We start from the raw sequence: 21,881 nt of genomic DNA on the forward strand, positions 1-21,881 counted from the left end.
CCTGCGCGTCCGGAGCCTGTGCTCTGCAATGGGAGAGGCCACAGCAGTGAGAGGCCCGTGTACCGCAAAAAAAAAAAAAATAAAAATAAGAATTAATGAATCAAATGATAAAATAGGTAATATAGCACAAAGGTAAAGAGATGGAAAATATGAAAGAGAAATTGAGAGGCCATATATGTATTTGACTATATATATATATATATATATATATATATATATGAAGTTCCTGGAACAGAAGCTAGAAATAGAAGGCAGAGGCAATGCTTGAAGAGATAATGATGGAGAAATTTCTAGAACTGAAGCCTGACATGAATCCTTGATTGAAAAATAATTGCTAAGCAGAACAAATGAAACTGCAGAATTTTAAGGATAAAGAAAAATCTTAAAAGCTATTGGAGGAAAAATGAATTATTCTCAAAGGAACAACAATTAAATTTTTGATGTTAGATTCTCATCAACAAAAATAATCACAGAAAACAATGGAGAGTAGTATTCTCAAAATACCATAAGAGGGACTTCCCTGGAGGCACAGTGGTTAAGGATCCACCTGCCAACACAGGGGACACGGGTTTGAGCCCTGGTCCAGGAAGATCCAACATGCTGCGGAGCAACTAAGTCCATGTGCCACAACTACTGAGCCTGCGCTCTAGAGCCTGCGTGCCACAACTACTGAAGCCCGTTCACCTAGGGCCCGTGCTCCGCAACAATCGAAGCCACCACAATGAGAAACCTGCACACCGCAACTCAGAGTAGCCCTGCTCGCCGCAACTAGAGAAAACGCCTGTACGCAGCAACGAAGAACCAACGCAGCACCCCCCCCCAAAAAAAAACCAGAAGAAAATAACACAATATAGAATTCTATACTCAACTAACATTCCAAAGAAGGAAAAATAAGCATATTTTCAGATCTACAAAGAGTAAAAGTTTACCACCTCAGACCCTTGCCAAAAGAACTACTAAAAGTTATGTACATCAATAAGGAGAAAAAAGAACCCTGGAGGAAGGCGTGGGATGCAGGAAGCTACGGTAAGCACAGAAACTGGTAAACTATAAATACGAATTTGTGAGTATAAATCCTAAATTTTTATGCTTAAAACGAAAGTAGTACTAAAAATGTAGACAGCAATAGTATGAAATTCAGGATATGTTAGAAAGTTCAAAAGCCATTCTAGAATCCTTGTGTTGTTTAGGAGTGAAGAATCAGGTACTGAATAACTTTAAAGATTCTTTTTTACAAAAATATATTATTAATCAGAACAAATATAAACCTATTGAACTTAATTGTTGAAAGGGCATAGACTTGAATTAGATTCAAAATCAAAATCTAGCAAATTCTGTTTTCAGGAGAAAGATCTAAAAAAAAATGACAGGGAAAGGTTGACAAAGTAATGGAAAAAGTTATGTAAGGCAATATTAATATCAGAGAAAATGGAATTTTAAACCAAAATCATTTTTAGAGATAAATAAATGCTCCTCCAGCTAGTATAACAATCAATTACTAATCAGTAACTAAGATCTACCCTCCAATTAAAATAGAAAATTACAGAATTACAAGAAAATTAGTCAGCTCTACATTTGTAGTGATAGGATTTTTTCCCACACTTCTCTATGAAACTGATAGATCAAATACATAAAGCGATTGTTAAGAATAGAAAAATCAAATTTGCTTCTATAAATAGAGAGCTATCATTTTGTTCCCAATAAATATGGAATATGCTATTTTCCAGTGCATTGAATATGTGTAAATCTGGTGCATGTTTTAGGCCACAAAGAAGTCTTTAAAACAAACTTCTTAATCATATGAACTACATTCTCTGGTCTCTGTCTTTTTAAAATTACAAATTAACAATAAAACCTTATTTTAAAAATCCCATATAACTAGAAAATGAGGAAAAATACTTTTACATAATTCATGAGTTAAAAAGGCAATCCCAGTAAAAATTGCAAAATAGATGTTATCACCAAAACTACACATCAAAACTTGGGTGAGAGGATACAGCTAAAGTGGTCCTTAGAAGGAAAATTGTGTGTGTGTGTGTGTGTGTGTGTGTGTGTGTGTGTGTGTGTGTGTATGTGTATAATGAAAGTAAATGAAGCTAGTAAAAGAACAACAGCACAAAGAAGGAAGGACATAAAATTTTTAAAAAGTTAATAGAATAGTAAACAACAAAAAATAGAGTTAAAAAAAGAAAAAATAAGGATAAACAGCAAAATAAAAGCTGATTTTTAAAAAATTCTGAAACAGATAAAATAAGCCCAGCTTTTCTCAAAAGGGCAAAAGATATATGATAGAAACTTAAAGGGAGTTATAACTATATGATATAGTAGAGAACTTTAAAATTTATAAGGCAATATGAACAATCAGTTTGAATACTTAGATGAAATGAATACTGATTTTTAAATATAAATTATCAAAAATGATTCAAGGGGATTCCCTGGCGGTCCAGTGGTTAGGACTCTGTGCTTTCACTGCTGAGGGCTCAGGTTCAATCCCTGGTCGAGGAACTAAGATCCCACAAGCCTCGCTGCATGGCCCAAAAAAAAATGATTCTAGAATCGTATACCTCAATAAAACAACCATTTCACCAACTGAGTCAGTAGTTCAAAACCATCCACCTAATGAAGGTAAGAGGATCCCAGATGGATTTATAGGTGAGTTTTACCAAATGTTCAAGGAATAGATAATCCCTATATTATTCTAGCTGTTCTCCAAAAAGAAGAAAGAAAAAAGGTTAAATTGCACAATACCTAAGTTTGTAGCCTTGAAAAATAATTTTCTGTGTTTATGAAGGAAATAATCATAATTCGTATCCTAAAATTTTATTGATATTGAACAAATATTGGCTGAAATAATAAATCCAACATTCATAAGTAAGTAGCCAGTTGATCCTTGAACAACGTGGGGGTTGGGATGTCCACCTGTGCAGTGGAAAATCCGCATATAACCACATCTACCCGTGTTGTGCGGGGTTCTGCACCCCTGTGATCGTGTAGTGTAGAACTTAGGTATCAACATATAAATGGACCTACACAGTTTAAACCGATGTTATTCAAGGGTCAACTGTATAGACAAATTCGATTCCTATCCTAAAAGGATTCAGTGGTCAGATACTTTGGGACAAATGGTATGTGTTGTGGAATATACATTATTAATTTTAGGACAAGAAATATTATAATACATTATAAAGTTGTAGTATCGTATCAACTGTTTCCTCAAACATATTGTTCAGAACCAAAGGAATGAATTTATAGGGAGGAAAATAAAATAGGCAGCTTTTAACACCTTTTATTTCCAAAATTTTATTAGTATGTTGAATTTTGAAATTTCACTTGGAGTGAGCATCTTGAGATTATACCTTCTGATTTCTTATTTTTAACAGCTATGGGAATATTTTAAATATACAGAACTAACAAGTACTTTAAAAGTTACTTTACAAGTTTATTCTAAACAGGGCTTTCAGAATCTTTTGTCTTTGCCACTACTAGTTGCATTGATGGGTGTCACTGCCAGGCTTAAGAGATAAGAAAGAAAAAACAAGGAAAAGGACATTAGTATTGCCCACCCATGATCTAGTAATAATGTATTATCAAATGAAGGTAATGAATGTCTTACTCTAAGTTTAGCTACCAGTCTTAAAATTAACTTACCTTTCTCATATTTACCTAGTAGAAAATTTAAACTTCAAACTTCATTTCTATGAAAGGGAAGATTTGAGAGGTCAGATGTGCTTAGGTTCCTTCTTGGTAAACAGTGTTCAAGTACTTCATTGTTTTAGACATTAGGTATATAATGATAAGCAAAAATGGACATGATTGCTTTTCTCATGAAGCTTATACTTGAATGGTGGACATGTTACCCAAATAGTTAACACAAACTAATATGTGATTGGAACTTATGAAAGAGCAGTTCGTAGAACTGTAAGTCAATAGTAGGAAAAGTGATCTAGTCAAGAAGGTTCAGGAAAGTCTTCCTTGAGCAAATAACACTTAACTTGAGACAGTCAAGGATGAAAAGGAGCTAACAAAGAAGTGTTACAGGGAAGAGAGAGCAGCTTAAGCACACAGGTCCTGAGACAGGAGGGGAAATAGCAGTTGCTAAAGGAGCAGTTTCTTTCCAGTGTGTAGCTGATACAACAACTCCAGCATGTAGTGTGTTGACACAACTTTCTAGGTCTTTCTGAGTAAGCTCTTCATGATGTGTATTCCGTTTTGTTTGAAGTAAATTGCCAGAATATTAGATTTACCTACATTTGAATATAAGTTCAAAATTCATTCTAAAGCCAAATTTTGTTGGCATTATCTATAGTTATTCATCCTCCATACCTTAGAGTTAATAAAGATTGTTGTCTAATCAATATGCATAACAAAAATCAAAACATAAACTAGGAGGTTGAGAATTCTACACTATCAAGATAAAAGAAAAAAACTTCTTTTAGAGTGGAATTCCTGTCACTGCAGTCCAGTTTAAAGTTTCCATTGGGTTGACAATCTATTCTTATTGTTAGTTTGCCAAAGTTGTAGTGAGATATAGTTATGTAAGAAGAAATCACCGTTCTTTATCAAGTTTTTCTTAGTAACAAAAGAGGACAAGAACAACAGAAATTAATGTTTGCATACATAGTGAAAGAGGGGATAGTTGAAAGAACTTTTTGTAAAAGCTATGTGTCAGCTACATTTTAATACTTAGATGAATGTAGTAAGAGTTCACAGTACTCCCAACAGGCAGTACTACTTACCATACAAGCAAGCTTTTTTTAGTGGCATTTGATATTAGGATGCTTGAGAAGCTGTTTTCTCATTCATTCCTCTTGCGGACAAACTTGCTAGGAAGAATAACAATCTTCCTACTATTGTAAGACTGCTTCTTTTGTCTTTGACTATTCAAGCATTTAATTTCTACTCTAAAAAATAATCAGCTCATTTGTATGTTTTTCTTTTTCCTTTTCCCTTTACTCCTGAAATACCATAGTGTTTTTCTTCAGAGATTGGTTTCTCTCCTTTGATAGATCTCTTATTGGCTTCTGATATGATGAGATCCTCAAAATCACCTCACAAAATTAAGGTTCCTTTTTCATAGTTCAGATGAATAGTTAGGGAAATATCTTTTTAACCTTAGTATTAGAAAAATGCAGTTACTTCTCTTTGGGGATCAAACTAAACATAAGTCTTATCCTTAATGTTTATTGTTTGGTATGTAAAACTGAACGTGCTCTTAGAAAGTTACACCATCTAATGTGGACTGAAATTAATCCTGTATTTTGGAGGAATTGAGGTAGGTAACATAAGTGACTGCATTGAGTAAGTATTAAATCTTCATTATTTCTTATGTCATTGATACTAAGTGTTAAAAATAGATGGTTAATGAATTGGCACTGATGGATTATTTTATGTTTCTTTACTAGGAACATGAATCTGAAGGTGGAAGAACCCCTTTGATGAAAGCTGCGAGAGCTGGCCATTTGTGCACCGTGCAGTTTCTTATTAGCAAAGGTAAAGTACAAGTGTGCATTTCCAAGAAAGTACAACTTCTGAAAAAAGTTCCTAAACTGTTGCAATTTCTGTTAAAGCTACTTTACCTATAGTATAAGTATTATATTCCAGTCTTTTGTTGCTGTATTTTATTAGGAAGCAGAGTTCATAAGGTACTTTGCTGGAATCTTTATTAGTTTTTTTTTTTTTTTTTTTTTTGGCTGCGTTGGGTCTTAGTTGTGGCACACGGGATCTTTCGTTGCTGCGTGTGGGTTTTTTTTTCTCTCTCTCTAGTTGTGGCGCGAAGGCTCCAGGGCACGTGGGCTTTGTAGTTTGCGGCACGTGGGCTCTAGTTGAGGCTCGCGAGCTCAGTAGTTGTGGCACAGGGGCCTAGTTGTCCCGCGGCATGGGGGATCCCAACTCCCTGACCAGGGATCGAACCCGCGTCCCCTGCATTGGAAGGCGGATTCTTAACCACTGGACCACCAGGGAAGTCCTGTTTATTAGTTTTGAGTTTGAAGTTTTTATCAACCAAAGAGTATATGGTTACTCCCCAAAGTTGGAAATGTCAAAGGTAAAGTGTCCAGCTATATTTAGTAGATACAGTATCGTTCAGCACTTAAGGCAGTTCTGCTGGAAATGGGGAAGGGTGGAGGAGAGAAAGTCTGCTACTGTTGTTTATGGTACAGTTAAATCAACCAAGTACACAAGGGTGTTATTTATTATTTTTATATTCCTCTAGAGATTCTATTATTAGAATATATTTAGGCAAAGAAGTTCAAATGATGGATAAGAGGTAGTTCAAGACTATTTACTATAGAAAAGTGAAATGCTGCTGAACTCAGTTTATGTTGAACCACATAAAATTGTCATTGTATATGTCAAAGATGGTAATAGCAGCAATTTCTTTTGGTTCAGCCTAACTCTGTGTAGTGTTCGAGGTATTCTGGCATCTGATAAAAAAAATCTTAGGATGTTAAACTGTAAGGAAGGTCCACTCAAGTCTTGTCACATTATTCAAATAAACATTTTATATCTATTGTATATTCCAATAGAATTCTGACATTTTGTACCATTAAGGATGCAGTGTAAGATTTTATCATTTTAAATATACTTGCTTTCTTCTTTAATTGGATAAAATTAGGCCTCTTTTCTTCACATCACATTTTGCTACCAAGTAAGGCATATCTTATATAATGTCATAACTTAGTCTGTAAAAGCTATTTACTTCAACCATGCAGAAGTAATAAACAGATGGATAACCTTTAGAGTTCTCTCATGCTCCTTTCCTAATCATACCATCAACTACCCTGCTAAGCATATAATCAGGCTTGTCAAGAATAAGAACACATTGATTATAGCCTTTCTAGGCTGTAGTAAGTGCTAAACAATCCCAACTAAATTTATTATTAACAACTTTAAAAATAATCTTATGTTGGTAATGTAAGGATGTTTATTGGTGTGCCTCGTCTTTCCCAAAGGTACTTTAATACAAGTTAGGATTAGGTTCAGCTGGGTCTTTTTGAAAATTAAATAAATAGTAGTTTCCCCTAGGTTTATTTTTCCCTTCATAAAATAAGTCGAATTAAGGAAGAAGGAAGAATGAACGTTGCTATAGTCCTTTTTTTTTTTTTTTTGGTTTCACTACGTCTTAGTTGCGGCAGGCAAGCTCCTTAGTTGCAGCTCACCAGCTCCTTAGTTGTGGCATGCAAACTCTTAGTTGCATCGTACATGTGGGATCTAGTTCCCTGACCAGGGGTCAAACCCAGGCCCCCTGCATTGGGAGCATGGAGTCTTATCCATTGCACCACCAGGGAAGTCCCCATTGCTATAGTCTTAACCATCTAGTTGAGTCCTTTTGGGATTGTAAAAGGTAGTTGAACTAAAAATGAGAGGTCTTTTTTTCCGTGAATCAAAATTAATTTACCAAAAAAAGAGGCTAAGAAAAGATTTTGCATTTAGACTTCTTTTTGGTCATATTGTACAAAGCTATTGAACAACTTACTAAATAGCCTTTCTGATAAGGTATTTGGATAATCTTTTGTCTTCTCTTCATATCCAGGTCTCTCTGACCCTTAAAATATACAATAGGAAGAATTATATTTCTCGTAAATATTGTTTAAAAAAATCTGTTTTCTCTGCTTTGAGACCTGGCTATACTGCCACATTTTAGAAGTAGATCAAAAATGTCATTGTCTTTACATACAATGATATTATTTGGTGCTCACATTAACCTGTATATATTTATTAATCTAGATTTTTCATTTTAGAAGTGATATTGAATGAATGAACTACAGCTATGCACAGCAATGTGGATGAATCTCAAAAATATTATATTGAGCGAAAGAAGCCAGGCACAAAAGAGTACACTGTATGATTTCATTCATATAAAGTTCAAAAACTAAAACCAGTTTGGAAGTCAGGATAGTAGTTACCATTGGAGGGTGGGGTAGTGACTGAAAAGGTGCACAAAGTGGGGCTTCTGGTATGTGGATAATGTTCTGTTTCTTGATCTGGGTGCTGGTCACACAAGTGTGTTCACTTTGTGAAAAATTTTCAAACTATACACTTATGATTTGTGCACTTTTTTGTATCTATGTTGTACTTCAAAAAAGTTTTTAAAATCATATTGTCTGAACTGGCTTTGCTAAGATTGCTGTTTATTTTTCTTTGAAGGTGCCAATGTGAATAGGGCTACAGCCAATAACGATCATACAGTAGTGTCATTGGCATGTGCAGGAGGTCACCTGGCAGTTGTGGAGCTACTCTTGGCTCATGGGGCTGACCCTACTCATCGTCTCAAGGTATTCTACTTCAAAATAAGTAAATAATATATACGTCATTATTAAAATATATTTCAAATATTTTCGTGCTTAATATTTATTATTAATATTCATTACTGTTTAAATGAGTTTTGATTTTATATGAGCTGCTAAGAAACTAAATGTGTTTAGTAATCATATTATAAAAAGAAATTAATAAATAATTAATTATGGTGTCAATTTTTCTCAGGATGGCTCAACAATGCTCATTGAAGCTGCAAAAGGTGGCCATACTAATGTTGTTTCTTATCTATTGGATTATCCAAACAATGTTCTGTCAGTTCCTACCACAGATGTGTCTCAGCTTACCCCACCTTGTCAAGATCAATCTCAGGTAATGTAAAACAGAGCTTATTTGTAAATATAAATATTCTTCAAATTGGGAGTTTTCGTTTAAAATAAGCCTTTAGTAAAATGGGCTTATTTCTCTCTTTCTTTTTTTTTTTTTATAAATTTATTTATTTATTTACGGCTGCGTTGGGTCTCTGTCGCTGCACCCGGGATTTCTCTAGTTGCCGCGAGTGGGGGCTACTCTTCGTTGCCATGTGCGGGCTTCTCATTGCGGTGTGCGGGCTTCTCATTGCAGTGGCTTCTCTCATTGCGGAGCACAGGCTTTAGGCGCGCGGGCTTCAGTAGTTGTGGCTCGCGGGCTCTAGAGCACAGGCTCAGTAGCTGTGGCGCACGGGCTTAGTTGCTCTGCGGCATGTGGGATCTCCCCGGACCAGTGGTCGAACCTGTGTCCCCTGCATTGGCAGGCGGATTTTTAACTACTGTGCCACCAGGGAAGTCCAGCTTATTTCTCTTTTAAATTTGAATAAACCTGGTCCTAAATTCTTTAAGATTTTCTTCAAAAGTACATGGAAATTTTTTTCATTGTCTTATTTACTGAAAATAGTGTTTAAAAAGAAACACAGGGCTTCCCTGGTGGCACAGTGGTTGAGAGTCCGCGTGCCGACGCAGGGGACACGGGTTTGTGCCCCGGTCCGGGAAGATCCCACATGCCAGGGAGCGGCTGGGCCCGTGAGCCATGGCCGCTGAGCCTGCACGTCCGGAGCCTGTGCTCCGCAACGGGAGAGGCAACAACAGTGAGAGGCCTGTGTACCGCAAAAAAAAAAAAAAAAAAAGAAACACTTAATACCAAATATAAGTATTCCAAGTTGTCCTTTTATTACAACTAGGTCTTTAAGGTTGTTTGGTTTTTTATGAATACATTAAGCATGATCTTGAACCAAGAGAATGATTTTCCCTTAATACCTCCCAAGACAATATTAATTATCCTAGAGATCGTTACTTTTGTCATCCAGGAAGGTGTGGGTAAACCAGGATATATGCACCAAAAATTCATTAAAGTAATTTTTAAACCTACCTAAAAATACGGAGAGAATATAGAGAGTATACTAAGTATACAAAGTTCAGTGAAATCTGAAATTGTTTTCTACAAAGTTATTCTGAGAACTACTGAAATACACCAATTCAGGAAATGTGTTGGATTTTTTTCTTTTGACCCATATAGAATTTGAACAAGGGTAAATTGGCTAGTTGAATATGTGAGTTGTACTTCTAGCTATAACTGAAACCAGCAAGGATTTCTCTGTAACAAGAGAGTGATATTAATTCCATTTAGCTTATCATTGACTGTTTGTAGAATGCCTGAATTTGCCCAATCAGTATTCTCAGAAATTACTGCTTGGTGAATAATGCTGCTGCTGCTGCTTCTCCTTTTCTTCTCCTTCTCCTCCTCCTTCTTCTTCTTCTTCCTCCCCTTCTTCTTCTTCTTCCCCTCCTCCTCCTTCTTCTTTATTTTTCTTTTAAAGAAACAAAAAAAGTTAATTTGGTGGTATATGAAGAAAATCTAAAACAGGATCTCTGTTTCATTTATGGACCTTTATTTTATTCTTTGGTCTGAGATTCTTTTTTTCTGAGTTGACTTTTTAGGTTCCACGTGTACCAATGCATACACTCGCCATGGTTGTACCTCCACAGGAACCTGACAGAACTTTACAGGAGAACTCTCCTGCTGTTTTAGGAGTACAAAAAGGTTAGTTCTTGAATTATTTTCCTTAAAATGGGTATTTTATCACCTAAAGTATGAATTCATAAAGGTACTTTAATGGTACACAGTTACTGTGTATCCAGAATTGAGGTAGGTAATTCTGACAAATGCTAATCATCTTACATATTATTTAAAATAGAAAAGACACAACTACTAGGAAAAATGATTTCTTAAAATGCTAACGTACTTCTAGGTGTCGTTTTCATGTGGCGTAGGCAAAAATACTTAAGCATATACCAAGTTCTTCATTATATTAAATAAAGTAGCAAATTATATTAAAGTAGCAAAAATTTATCAGGCATTCATTTTTCATTTCACAATTCTTTAGCTAAACAGTAATATGAGGAATGAAAATATGTTTGCTGTCAAGTCTTAGTAGCATTGATTCAGTTTGGTGAGTGAGAAGTTTAAGAATTATATTTAGTTTCTTTCATGTAATGCTGAATATATGGCTTAACATCTGTCAATATGTGAACACGGACAAATAACTATAAAAAAGTATATGAATAATATCCAAGTGAATATCAAGGTGTATACATTATTTAAAGGACTCAAGTTTATGAGCTCTGTTATTTTTCTGCTGTATTTTCATTTGTAGATATAAAGTACCTTCACTTGGTAATAATGTATGTGGTTGTCCTACCTGAGTTCTCTGAAATAAAGAAAATAGGTAATATGTAAAGTATTAAAAACTATTATATGTAAAACAAATGTATAAGCGTATTTCATTCATTATATGACAATGAAGTTCTAGATTTTTGAAATCACAGTGAAGTGTATAAGTATGTATTTGTATCTTTAACACAGCTTTAAGTGAAGTTGGTAAGGAATGACTATACAGCAGCAAACAGAAGCTTCTTTCAAATTAATGTCAATTTTAGTAATTTTAGAGTATTGTAGGCCTTCACCAAGGATTACTTCATTTCTGAACTATTAATTTCAGAGATAAAATACCTGTAGTCTCTCTGACTTAAGCTAATTCTAGCAGTTTTCCATTGGACACCTAGCTATTCAAACTTCAGAAAATGAAGACTGCTCTTTTTAGTCTTAAGAAATAAAAAACAAATTAAGCATGTACTTGTTAAGGAATCTGAGTATCCTAACTGGCTAACAGCCTTTAGTAAAATATTTAAACCTAAATGCCTCTGTTTTTGTTGCTCTTTGTTTGGCTGTATCCTATAGAGGACTGTAGTAACTTTGGCTAGGGAAATTCAGTACTAAATAAGAAATCATTTAAAAAATATTTATTAACACAGAGCCACAAAATAACCAAGAAATAAGCTAGGAAGGACAGAGTATGTGCAGAAAGGAAGTAAAACATTTTAAATTTAGATTTAATATGTAAGTCAACTGAAACGTTTGGGTAGTGACTTTTTAAGTTGATGCTCAAGTGAGTAGTCATATTTTTGCTTACTGAAATACCTTCTTATACTGAGTAGCTACTTATTTTCTTCACTGATGTTTTTTGTTTTTTTATAAATGTATTTGTTTATTTTTGGCTGCATTGGGTCTTTGTTGCTGCGTGCAGGCTTTCTCTAGTTGCAGCGAGTGGGGGCCACTCCTTGCTGCGGTGCGCGGGCCTCTCATTGTGGCAGCCTCTCCCATTGCAGAGCACGGGCTCTAGGCCCATGGGCTTCAGTAGTTGTGGCACGCAGGCTCAGTAGTTGTGGTGCACGGGCCCAGTTGCTCTGCAGCATGTGGGATCCTCCTGGAACAGGGCTTGAACCTGTGTCCCCTGCACTGGCCGGTGGACTCCTAACCACTGCACCACCAGGGAAGTCCCTGATGTTTTATTACTTACTGAATAGTGTCAAAATAAACTAACCTTTTAAGGAATCTTTCATTTTACTAAATTATTAGGGAAGGAAAAAATTAACACTTGTATCTAGACACTTGGCACTTGCTGTTGCCAGATGCCAAGTGATGTTGCCAACCCAACATTTATTTATGTGGGAGCAAGCTGTGATAATGCATTGCGTTAAGATTTCATGTTAGTATTGATATAAATCGTGTGCGTAATAGAATATTATATCACTGTAAATTAGGAAAAATCAATTGATGATGTAAAAGTACACATTGAATCACCTGGGTAGATAGAAAGATCTATCTTAAATTATTAAATATATATTATTTTCTCCTTAAAGTGGCTTTTTCTTAAAATTTCTCATTTATGTAGCTAGAGAAGTTCCTTTGAGTGATGAAATTGCTGTTTGACCGTTTTGCTTTTTTTTTTTCCTAAGTCCATAGATTATACCTGCATTGCATATGTGGCTAGGGATGGAGGAAGGATTCTTACTCTCTAGGACTCTCTTTCTATTCTAGCAATCATCTTTTCAAGTTTATAACGTATTACTCCTATCTGAAGTCTTTATTCATATCTGCATCCTTTTAAAATATATTCATGCCCATAAATCTTACCAAGGTGTTTCTTATATATCCTACTATAACATTCTTTTCTTTCATGTGCACCATTCATCCAGGCTCCTTCCATCTTGACTCATATTCTCCTGATTTAGGAAATTAATCTCACTTACCCATTGTTAGTTTTCAAGGATTTGAGATCCTAGCTGGCATCTGACAGAGGCCTCAGAATCACCTTTATAAACAAAATGTGAAACTAGGTAAGAGTGATATGCTCAGTTTTCTAGCATTGTTTAGCTTTATCATCTATAGTTATGAATATTCACATGGGAAAGGATACATAAGTAATATCAAACCTTTGTCTTTCCAAATTTAATATTGTAAATAAATTTGTTGATTGAAGCCACTTGTTGCATCTCATTCATTTGTAGTAACTGATTCTACAGAGAGCCTAAAATAGGATTCTGATTATTCTTTGTGTGGAACTAACTAATCCGTTGCAAAGCATTAAAATGATGTCAAGATAAACAATACACATCTTTTGTGTGTACCTCAAGGCCCTCTTGAGGAGTCATTTCTCTGAACTCCTATAGCACTTTATTGGATCTTCCTTCTGGCTCTGGTCACTCCTGCACCTTCTTCACCTCCCCTTTGGACTTCAAGTGTGGAAGGTTGAGTTAATCATACTTAATTCCTGGACTTTGTCATCATGGCTCTGCTCTTGTTCTACTTTGTTCCTTTTTATCCCTTTTTCCATGCCCATACTTGCCCTTAGGCAGTCATTCTAATGTGTTTGATTTGCAGATTCTTTTGCTCTTACAAGTTCTTATAAAATATTTACTACTTTATATATTTTTAAATTTACATAAATGGTATTATGCTATAGATCCTGTTTTGTGTTTTACTTTTTTCACCAGCACTGTTTTTAAGATCTATCCATATGTCTACCTCTAGATTGTTTCTACCTACATACATAGTGTTTCATCCTGTATATCCTCTATTCTTTACTTGTCCTTTCTCTCAGTGATGGGTACCCAGATTGTCTCTCATTCCCCACCACCACAGACAATGCTGTGGTGAAAATTCTGGTACAGTCCCCTTATGGATCTGTATGAGAATTTCTCTGGGATAAACTCAGGAGCAGAATTGCCTGTCATAGGAATGCGTAATGTTTATCTGACAAAGTACTGTGAATACACTCTTTAGAATGCTACAGCAGTTTACACTCCCAGCAGCAATGTGTAAGGGTTACTATATTATACGCCCCCATCCCATATCTGCCAACGCTTGGCTTTATCCTTTTATTTGGATTTGTACATTTTTATCTCCCCTTTTAGACTGTAAGCTCCTTGAGGGCAGGGTTTAGGTTGCTCGTCTTTGTATGGTCCACTATGGCTTGCTTGTACTAGATGTTAAATATTTGTTGAATAAATTAATAAATGCCAGGCTAAGAATATAGATTATTCTGAAGGCAAAAGAAAATTATTAAGAATTTTTTTTTAATGTTGGTGCAGTTCTTTTTTTTTCTTTTTTTAAATTTATTTATTTATGGCTGTGTTGGGTCTTTGTTTCTGTGTGATGGCTTTCTCTAGTTGCGGCAAGCAGGGGCCACTCTTCATCGTGGTGCGCGGGCCTCTCACTGTCGTGTCCTCTTGTTGCGGAGCCCAGGCTCCAGACACGCAGGCTCAGTAGTTGTGGCGCACGGGCTTAGTTGCTCCGTAGAATGTGGGATCTTCCCAGACCAGGGCTCGAACCCGTGTCCTCTGCATTGGCAGGCAGATTCTCAACCACTGCACCACCAGGGAAACCCAAGAATTTTTAAGAAGAGCGACATTGTGATTAAAGGGGATGTTTAAGAACTTAGTCAAGAAGTACTATTTCAGGGCTTCCCTGGTGGCATAGTGGTTGAGAATCCGCCTGCCGATGCAGGGGACACGAGTTCGTGCCCCGGTCCAGGAAGATCCCACATGCCGCGGAGCGGCTAGGCCAGTGAGCCATGGCCGCTGAGCCTGCACGTCCGGAGCCTGTGCTCCGCAACGGGAGAGGCCACAACAGTGAGAGGCCCACGCACTGCAAAAAAAGAAAAAGGAAGTACTGTTTTAGACTGCTGGGGAACAGATTGAAAACAGAACTGTAAATGTAAAGTAAGCATTAGGTTAACATGATGCTTTATATTCCAGAGTTGTTTATTGGAGTAGGTAACATGAAAAGTTCTCATTTTAATATCAAATCATTAAAATTGTATAGAAAAATTATATGTACAGTGAATGAGGTTGAGTGTTTCTCTGGAAATTTTACTACTAATATTCTCTAGTTTAGTAGATTTCCATTAGTAATCATGCTTATGTGGATTTATATATGTCCAAATTTAATAATGTCTTTTAACATATAACTGCTTATGTCCATCTCATTTCCTCACTGCCCATAAAAAAATAAAGGCCATGTTCTAAGCTGTCTCTATATCGTGGTTTCCTGTTGCAAACTTTTTTAATTAATGGAGGAAAAGTGAAAATTGAGGAAGTAGGGTAGTAACCAAACCAAAGAGATAAGATAGTAACTTTACCTGTGTTCCTAAATATTAATTTATGATATCACTCAATGCTACCAATGAGTAGACAATGAATAGATTTATATATTTCTATCTGACAGTGGGCAATGTCTGAGGAAGATGGAACTGTTCTATATTCTGGTGTCTTATACTACTACCTTCCTAGAGACTGAAAATTTTGTTGCTAAAAGGACACTTGTTAACATTCTCTACTTTTCCCCAAAATGAAGTTGTTTCTTCAGCTTCTAGGAATGATTAGGTGACATTTGTTTTTTACCAACATGGCTTAGTCGTGATGTTGTAGCTTGTATTAGTGCTTTGATGTGTATCTAGGCAATCCCACTAACTCCATGGTTACAGATACTCAGTCATTGTCTATTTGGGGAAGAACTGCTTTTTGTGCATTACTTTCACCATCCTCTGTTCTTCCTGCTACATATATTTTGGGCTTTTTGTCTCTATGTTCAGTTAAATAAGTTACTCTTTGTAATCTTGTGCTCTAAGCTTTTTGTATTTTATTTCTTAACAAGATACAGCCATTTCTCTCTGTTATTATCCTCAAAATTCTAGCCTTATTTTGGATTATCTTACTATTATAAGATTTTAAATCTGTGAATGTCCAATGTTGTCATAATTAATTACTAGTCTGATTAGTGTTGAACTCTTACCTAATTTTCTTAATCTTAAATACAAATTACGAAACACAAATTACAAAATACAAAAACTATACAAGGGTGTTTTAAAATAATGTTGGAGGAGTATTCAGAACTTCTTTGCAGAACTTCTGAATTTACTCTGCTGATGTCATTGAATTTGTTACACAACTGAAAATTTCCTTGCTGGGCTCGCAGATTTATACATTGCTATTTGTGGCAGTTAAACTCCCTTTTCCTACCAATGATTGTCATTAGGTACTTTGAACAAGTAAAGCAAACTATTATTTCCTATATGATCTTGCGGAAATAGTTATAAAATTATCTCACAAACTAATGGCTTTTGCTCTGAAAGGATAAAGTCTGTTCCCACTACTTTGCTCAGATAGAAGTATAAAATTGAATATGGACAATACATTTTGCTGAATTTTGCCTTTAAAAAATAACTAATCATTGCAGCTCTATTTACAATAGCCAGGACATGGAAGCAACCTAAGTGTCCATCATCGGATGAATGGATAAAGATGTGGCACATAAATACAATGGAATATTACTCAGCCATAAAAAGAAGTGAAATTGAGATATTTGTAGTGAGGTGGATGGGCCTAGAGTCTGTCAAACAGAGTGAAGTAAGTCAGAAAGAGAAAAACAAATACCGTATGCTAACACATATATATGGAATCTAAGGAGAAAATAAAAAAAAAGGTCATGAAGAACCTAGGGGTAAGATGGGAATAAAGACACAGACCTACTAGAGAATGGACTTGAGGATATGGGGAGGGGGAAGGGTAAGCTGTGACAAAGTGAGAGAGTGGCATGGACATATATACACTACCAAACGTAAAATAGATAGCTAGTAGGAGGCAGCTGTATAGCACAGGGAGATCAGCTCGGTGGTTTGTGACCACCTAGAGGGGTGGGATAGGGAGTATGGGAGGGAGGGAGACGCAAGAGGGAAGAGATATGGGAACATATGTATATGTATGGCTGATTCACTTTGTTGTAAAGCAGAAACTGACACACCATTGTAAAGCAATTATACTCCAATAAAGATGTTAAAAAATAAATAAAATAAAACAAAACATTCGTTAGTATTAAAAATAATAATAATAACTAAGTCTTTAATTGCAGTGATTTTGGAACTGTGGTTGTCTGACCTTGTTAAAGACAGTATCTCAGGGAAAACCTGTTAGACTTTTTTTGATAATAGCATATTGCAAATATTTGAGCTACCTGCAGTTTTGAGTTCTCCTATTCTAGCAAAAAAAGCAGTGAAATCTCTTATTTTTTTGTCCAGTAGTTTTGTCACCCTCTTGCAGTTCTGAGCATTTAAACATCTAGTGGATTATTTTTTTCCTTTGGACCTAAGAATCATTTTGAATGCATTGGATGAGCTTATTTTTAAATCTGAAGTTACATATGTTATTCATATATATTGACTACAGTCCTTAAGAATAGACAACTGTTTTTTACCCAGTTTTTTGTGGTTTTTTTTTTTTTTTTTTTTTTTTTTTTTGCGGTACGCGGGCCTCTCACTGCTGTGGCCTCTCCCGTTCTGGAGCACAGGCTCCGGACGCACAGGCTCAGCGGCCATGGCTCACGGTCCCAGCCGCTCCGCGGCATATAGGATCCTCCCGGACCGGGGCACGAACCCACGTCCCCTGCATCGGCAGTGGACTCTCAACCACTGCGCCACCAGGGAAGCCCCCCAGTTGTTTTTAAACAGCTTTGTTGTTGTTTAGTTTACACACCATAAAAGTTCACTCATTTTAAATGTACAATACAGTGACTTTTAGAAAATTTACATAATTGCATAACCATCACCTCCATCAAGTTTTGGATCCATCACTCCAAAAAAATCTCTCATGCCTGTTTCTGATCAATCCTCATTCTTACCACTATAATCCAGGCAACCAGTATTTTCCTTTCTGTCTCTATAGATTTGCCTTTTCTCTGTAGATCTGTTATAAATGGAATTGTACGATATGTGGTCTTTTGTGTCTGGGTTCTTTCACTTAGCATAATGTTTTCAAGGTTCATCCACATTGTAGGCTATATCAGTAGTTCCTTTTTATTGCTGAATAGTCTCAGTTCTTCCTAAACAAGATTAAGCCTTGAATTTGCCTCTAAGTAGTTATTATATGTTTCCTCCACTTTATGCCCAGATGTTAAGATTGTTAATATTGATAATTATTTTGCCATGAGGGGAGTAAATTAATTTAAGTGTGATCGAAAACCTTAAATTAATATACAGTTACTTCATTTTTAACATACACTGTCAATATGAGTAATCCTATATGGGAAGTCTGATTTTCTCCTAGGTATTATTCATTGTTTCTCTCATAGACTTTTACGTGAAGAGTTTATTTAAACTCAGAATAATTGTCCTTTGTGCTATAAGTTTAATACAGTGTTCAGGTACAGAAGTGTTTAAGACTTAATTAATGAAAAATTTTAGAAGGTTATATCTTAAAAATTGATTTCAAATTATATTTTAATATAATAAAGAAACATTTTGGCAGTTTGAAAGACACTTTTCCCTACTTTGATCTACAAGTTACAGTTTCTTGCAGTAACCTGTACTAATATTGTAAAAAGAACAATTGGGCAGTCAAGCCAACATTAATGATACCCTCAACATTATTTTGATACTGCTTTAGATTTGATGTTCTTTAAAAAGTCCAATTAAATAAGCAGAATTTTGAGGTTCTTTCCTCTTTGATTTCCTTTTCTCCCTAATCCTGTGTTTTCCAAAATCATCCACTCCTATAAATATTAGATTTTTTTTAATTGAAAAAGTCACACTTTTTGAATTGGCAACATCCCTGTTTGTGCTATGTAAAATAGATGAGTCTGGTCTTTAATCTACCTACAACTGGTATGAATCTGAACATTCATTCTATAGCATTAGTTATATGGATTTTGGGAGGGAAGTATGTGGTTGGGGGCGGAGGGAGGGCTGGGATTTTTTTTTTTTTTTTTTTTTTTTTTTTTTTTTTTTTTTAGCATGGCACATTTTCAAACATTTTTCATGTGCTTAGGTACATCCAAGCAGAAGTCCAGTTCCCTGCAGGTAGCAGATCAGGACGTACTGCCACCTTTTCACCCATACCAGCCTTTGGAGTGCATAGTAGAGGAGACTGAAGGAAAACTGAATGAACTGGGACAAAGAATTAGTGCTATTGAAAAAGCACAGCTTAAATCATTGGAGTTAATTCAAGGTGAACCTCTGAACAAGGATAAGATAGAAGAACTTAAAAAGAACAGAGAAGAGCAAGTCCAGAAGAAGAAGAAAATACTGAAAGAACTGCAGAAAGTGGAAAGGCAGTTGCAGATGAAAACACAGCAGCAATTTACCAAAGAATACTTGGAAACCAAAGGTCAGAAAGACACAGTATCTCCACACCAGCAGTGCTGTCATAGAGGAGTCTTCCCAGAAGGGGAAGGAGATGGTAGTCTCCCAGAGGATCACTTTTCAGAGTTACCTCAGGTTGACACAATCTTATTTAAAGATAATGATGTTGATGATGAGCAACAGTCTCCACCATCGGCAGAACAAATTGATTTTGTCCCAGTCCAGCCTTTATCATCTCCACAGTGTAACTTTTCCAGTGAATTAGGTTCTAATGGGACAAATTCTCTTGAACTTCAGAAAGTATCAGGTAATCATCAGATTATAGGACAGCCTCAGATTGCTATTACTGGACACGATCAGGGGCTGTTAGTGCAAGAACCAGATGGACTAATGGTTGCAACTCCAGCCCAGACGCTTACCGACACTCTTGATGACCTGATAGCAGGTGGGTTGAGAAATATACCTGTAATAATTTCTCTTTAATCTTTGTGCTCAACTTCTTTACATGACTTTCCCAAAACACCAACTTGGTGCTTTTCCATTTTGAACTATCTTTATAAAATTACTCATTTCTTGAGGTGTTTTGGAAGTGAATTTAACTAAACTCAGCAACACTAACACACAAAAGTGTGTTTTCCCTCTTCTTTTTTGTTATTTGCAAAAGCAAAGAAATAAAGTTGCCATGATCCTTTATTTTAGCCCTTTGGTATCAAAATCACCCTGTGTTGTATCTTGGGTAGGAGATCTCAAAATAGAATTTCTTTGTAGGCTTCAGAGATAATCATATAAGATTATACATTTAATTTTCCTGCTGGTGATTTTCATATTTGGAAATCAGAATTCTAAATCGCATTGCTTTTTCTTTATTTATAATTTTATTAGATCAATTTAAATATTTCTAATTAAAAGGGATGTTCAGAAAAAAACTATAAGCATTCCATGTTTTTAAAATATTTGTGGTTAGAAGATCATTGTCAACTTGATAACGATTTGGAGATTGGGATTTTTGTATTAACTGTCTTGATGAAAGCACACACACCACACACACACACACACACACACACACACACACACACCAAAGCAAAAAAGAAACCAGCCTTATAAACTTACAGTATATGTTTCTGTTTATTGTTGTGTGGAAAATTACAACTAGATATGAAATGAGGTGCACAAGTTTACTTTCCGTTTCATTGTCCTTGCAGCAGTGGGAAAACAGTGCAATTAATCATTTACCTTCCTAAAGATGGCTGGTGAATGTATCACCTCCATGAGAGCCCAGTTCAGAAATGCAGCCAGAATGGCTGTTGACAGTGGATGAAGACCAAGAACTAAGATGTAGCTGGAGTGATATTCAAAGGCAGGCCAGTCCTCTGTCTCTTGATTGCAACATTTTTTTTCTTTACTGTTGTCTGTTTCTTCTTGTCGTATTCTCCTCCCCTCCTCCCATCCCAGTTATGCTATCCCAGTTTCCTTTCTTCTTTTGTGAGCCTTTAGTCTTCCTAATCTTTACTGAATCTTTTAAAATGTGGAGTAAGATTACTTAATTCAGGAATTTTATTGGGCATGTATATGACTTCAAGTGGTTATAGAATTATAATAGTGCCTTTGAGGCTCCTCTGATATGTAATAGGTATTGCTGTGCAGAGGAGGAATGTCTTAGTTTTCATAAAGGAAATAAAAATGCTGGGAAATGTTTTAAGGAGTTAGATTCTTTATTCTTTACTTTTGTTTTTTATATCTTCAGCCCATAGCCACTTAACTCAAATTGACTTTGTGTCATTAGCATTGCAAGTTGTTATAAATTTTGAATAAACTCTTATAGTTCATTTATGGTTCTGATTTCTAATCTGGTAAAAGCAAATATTGGAGTGTGAAGTATGATTATAAATAATAATGATGAAACTGGTGACCTAAGAGTAACATTTTTAAGACGTAGGGTTCTATAAATATCATTATAATGTTCCTAATTAAGTACTCAGTTTGCAGTTATGAAACCCACATTATTGATCAGTTTAGTTTGTTGGAACTTAGGACCTGTCCTTTTTTTTTTTTTTTTAAAGGAGAAACAGCTCTAAAGGGAACTTGTAGGTGTTAACTTTATGGTAGTATTTACTGCTGTTTCTTGTAGAGGAGGTCAAATTCTGGTTATTTCACTGAAGTATTTGTTAAATTAAAATGACCTTTTACAAAGTTCACATGAAACTTCAAAAAATTGGTTTAGAAAACATCTTTTAATTATATTTAACATTAATATAAATGAATAAAATTTAATTTCTCTTAGACATTAATGTCTAGTGACAGTTGCCCCACCATATTGTTCAATATTCTTTTATTAATATACTTTAAAGTATAAATCCGTCAATACATTAAAAATAACACATTTTTTTCTCTCTTTTTTTTTTTTTTTTTTTTTTTTTTTTGGCTGCTTGGCTTGTGGGATCTAGTTCCCCGACCAGGGATCAAACTCAGGCGCCCAGCAGTGACAGTGCCTAGTCCTAACCACTGAACCTCCAGGGAATTCCCTGAAAATTATCTTCATTTAAAATTTTTTTCATTTTGCTGAAGCTTACATTTTAAAATATATAGCAATAATTAGATTTTCTTTGTTCAAAATGATGAC

At 35.5% G+C, this 21,881-nt stretch overlaps 1 protein-coding gene across 1 annotated transcript in view; it reads left to right on the forward strand.

The window, feature by feature from the left end:
- The window catches only part of ANKHD1 (ankyrin repeat and KH domain containing 1), a 114,439-nt gene that overhangs the window by 63,166 nt on the left and 29,392 nt on the right, over positions 1-21,881 (forward strand). Inside the window, exons 11-15 of the mRNA XM_065874076.1 lie at positions 5,403-5,490; positions 8,146-8,273; positions 8,482-8,625; positions 10,227-10,329; positions 18,948-19,706. Of these exons, the coding sequence (XP_065730148.1) occupies positions 5,403-5,490; positions 8,146-8,273; positions 8,482-8,625; positions 10,227-10,329; positions 18,948-19,706 (1,222 nt within the window). The remainder of the gene's footprint in view (positions 1-5,402; positions 5,491-8,145; positions 8,274-8,481; positions 8,626-10,226; positions 10,330-18,947; positions 19,707-21,881) is intronic.

The sequence above is a fragment of the Phocoena phocoena genome, chromosome 3 (genome assembly GCF_963924675.1).
Source record: "Phocoena phocoena chromosome 3, mPhoPho1.1, whole genome shotgun sequence".
NCBI classification, from domain to species: domain Eukaryota; kingdom Metazoa; phylum Chordata; class Mammalia; order Artiodactyla; family Phocoenidae; genus Phocoena; species Phocoena phocoena.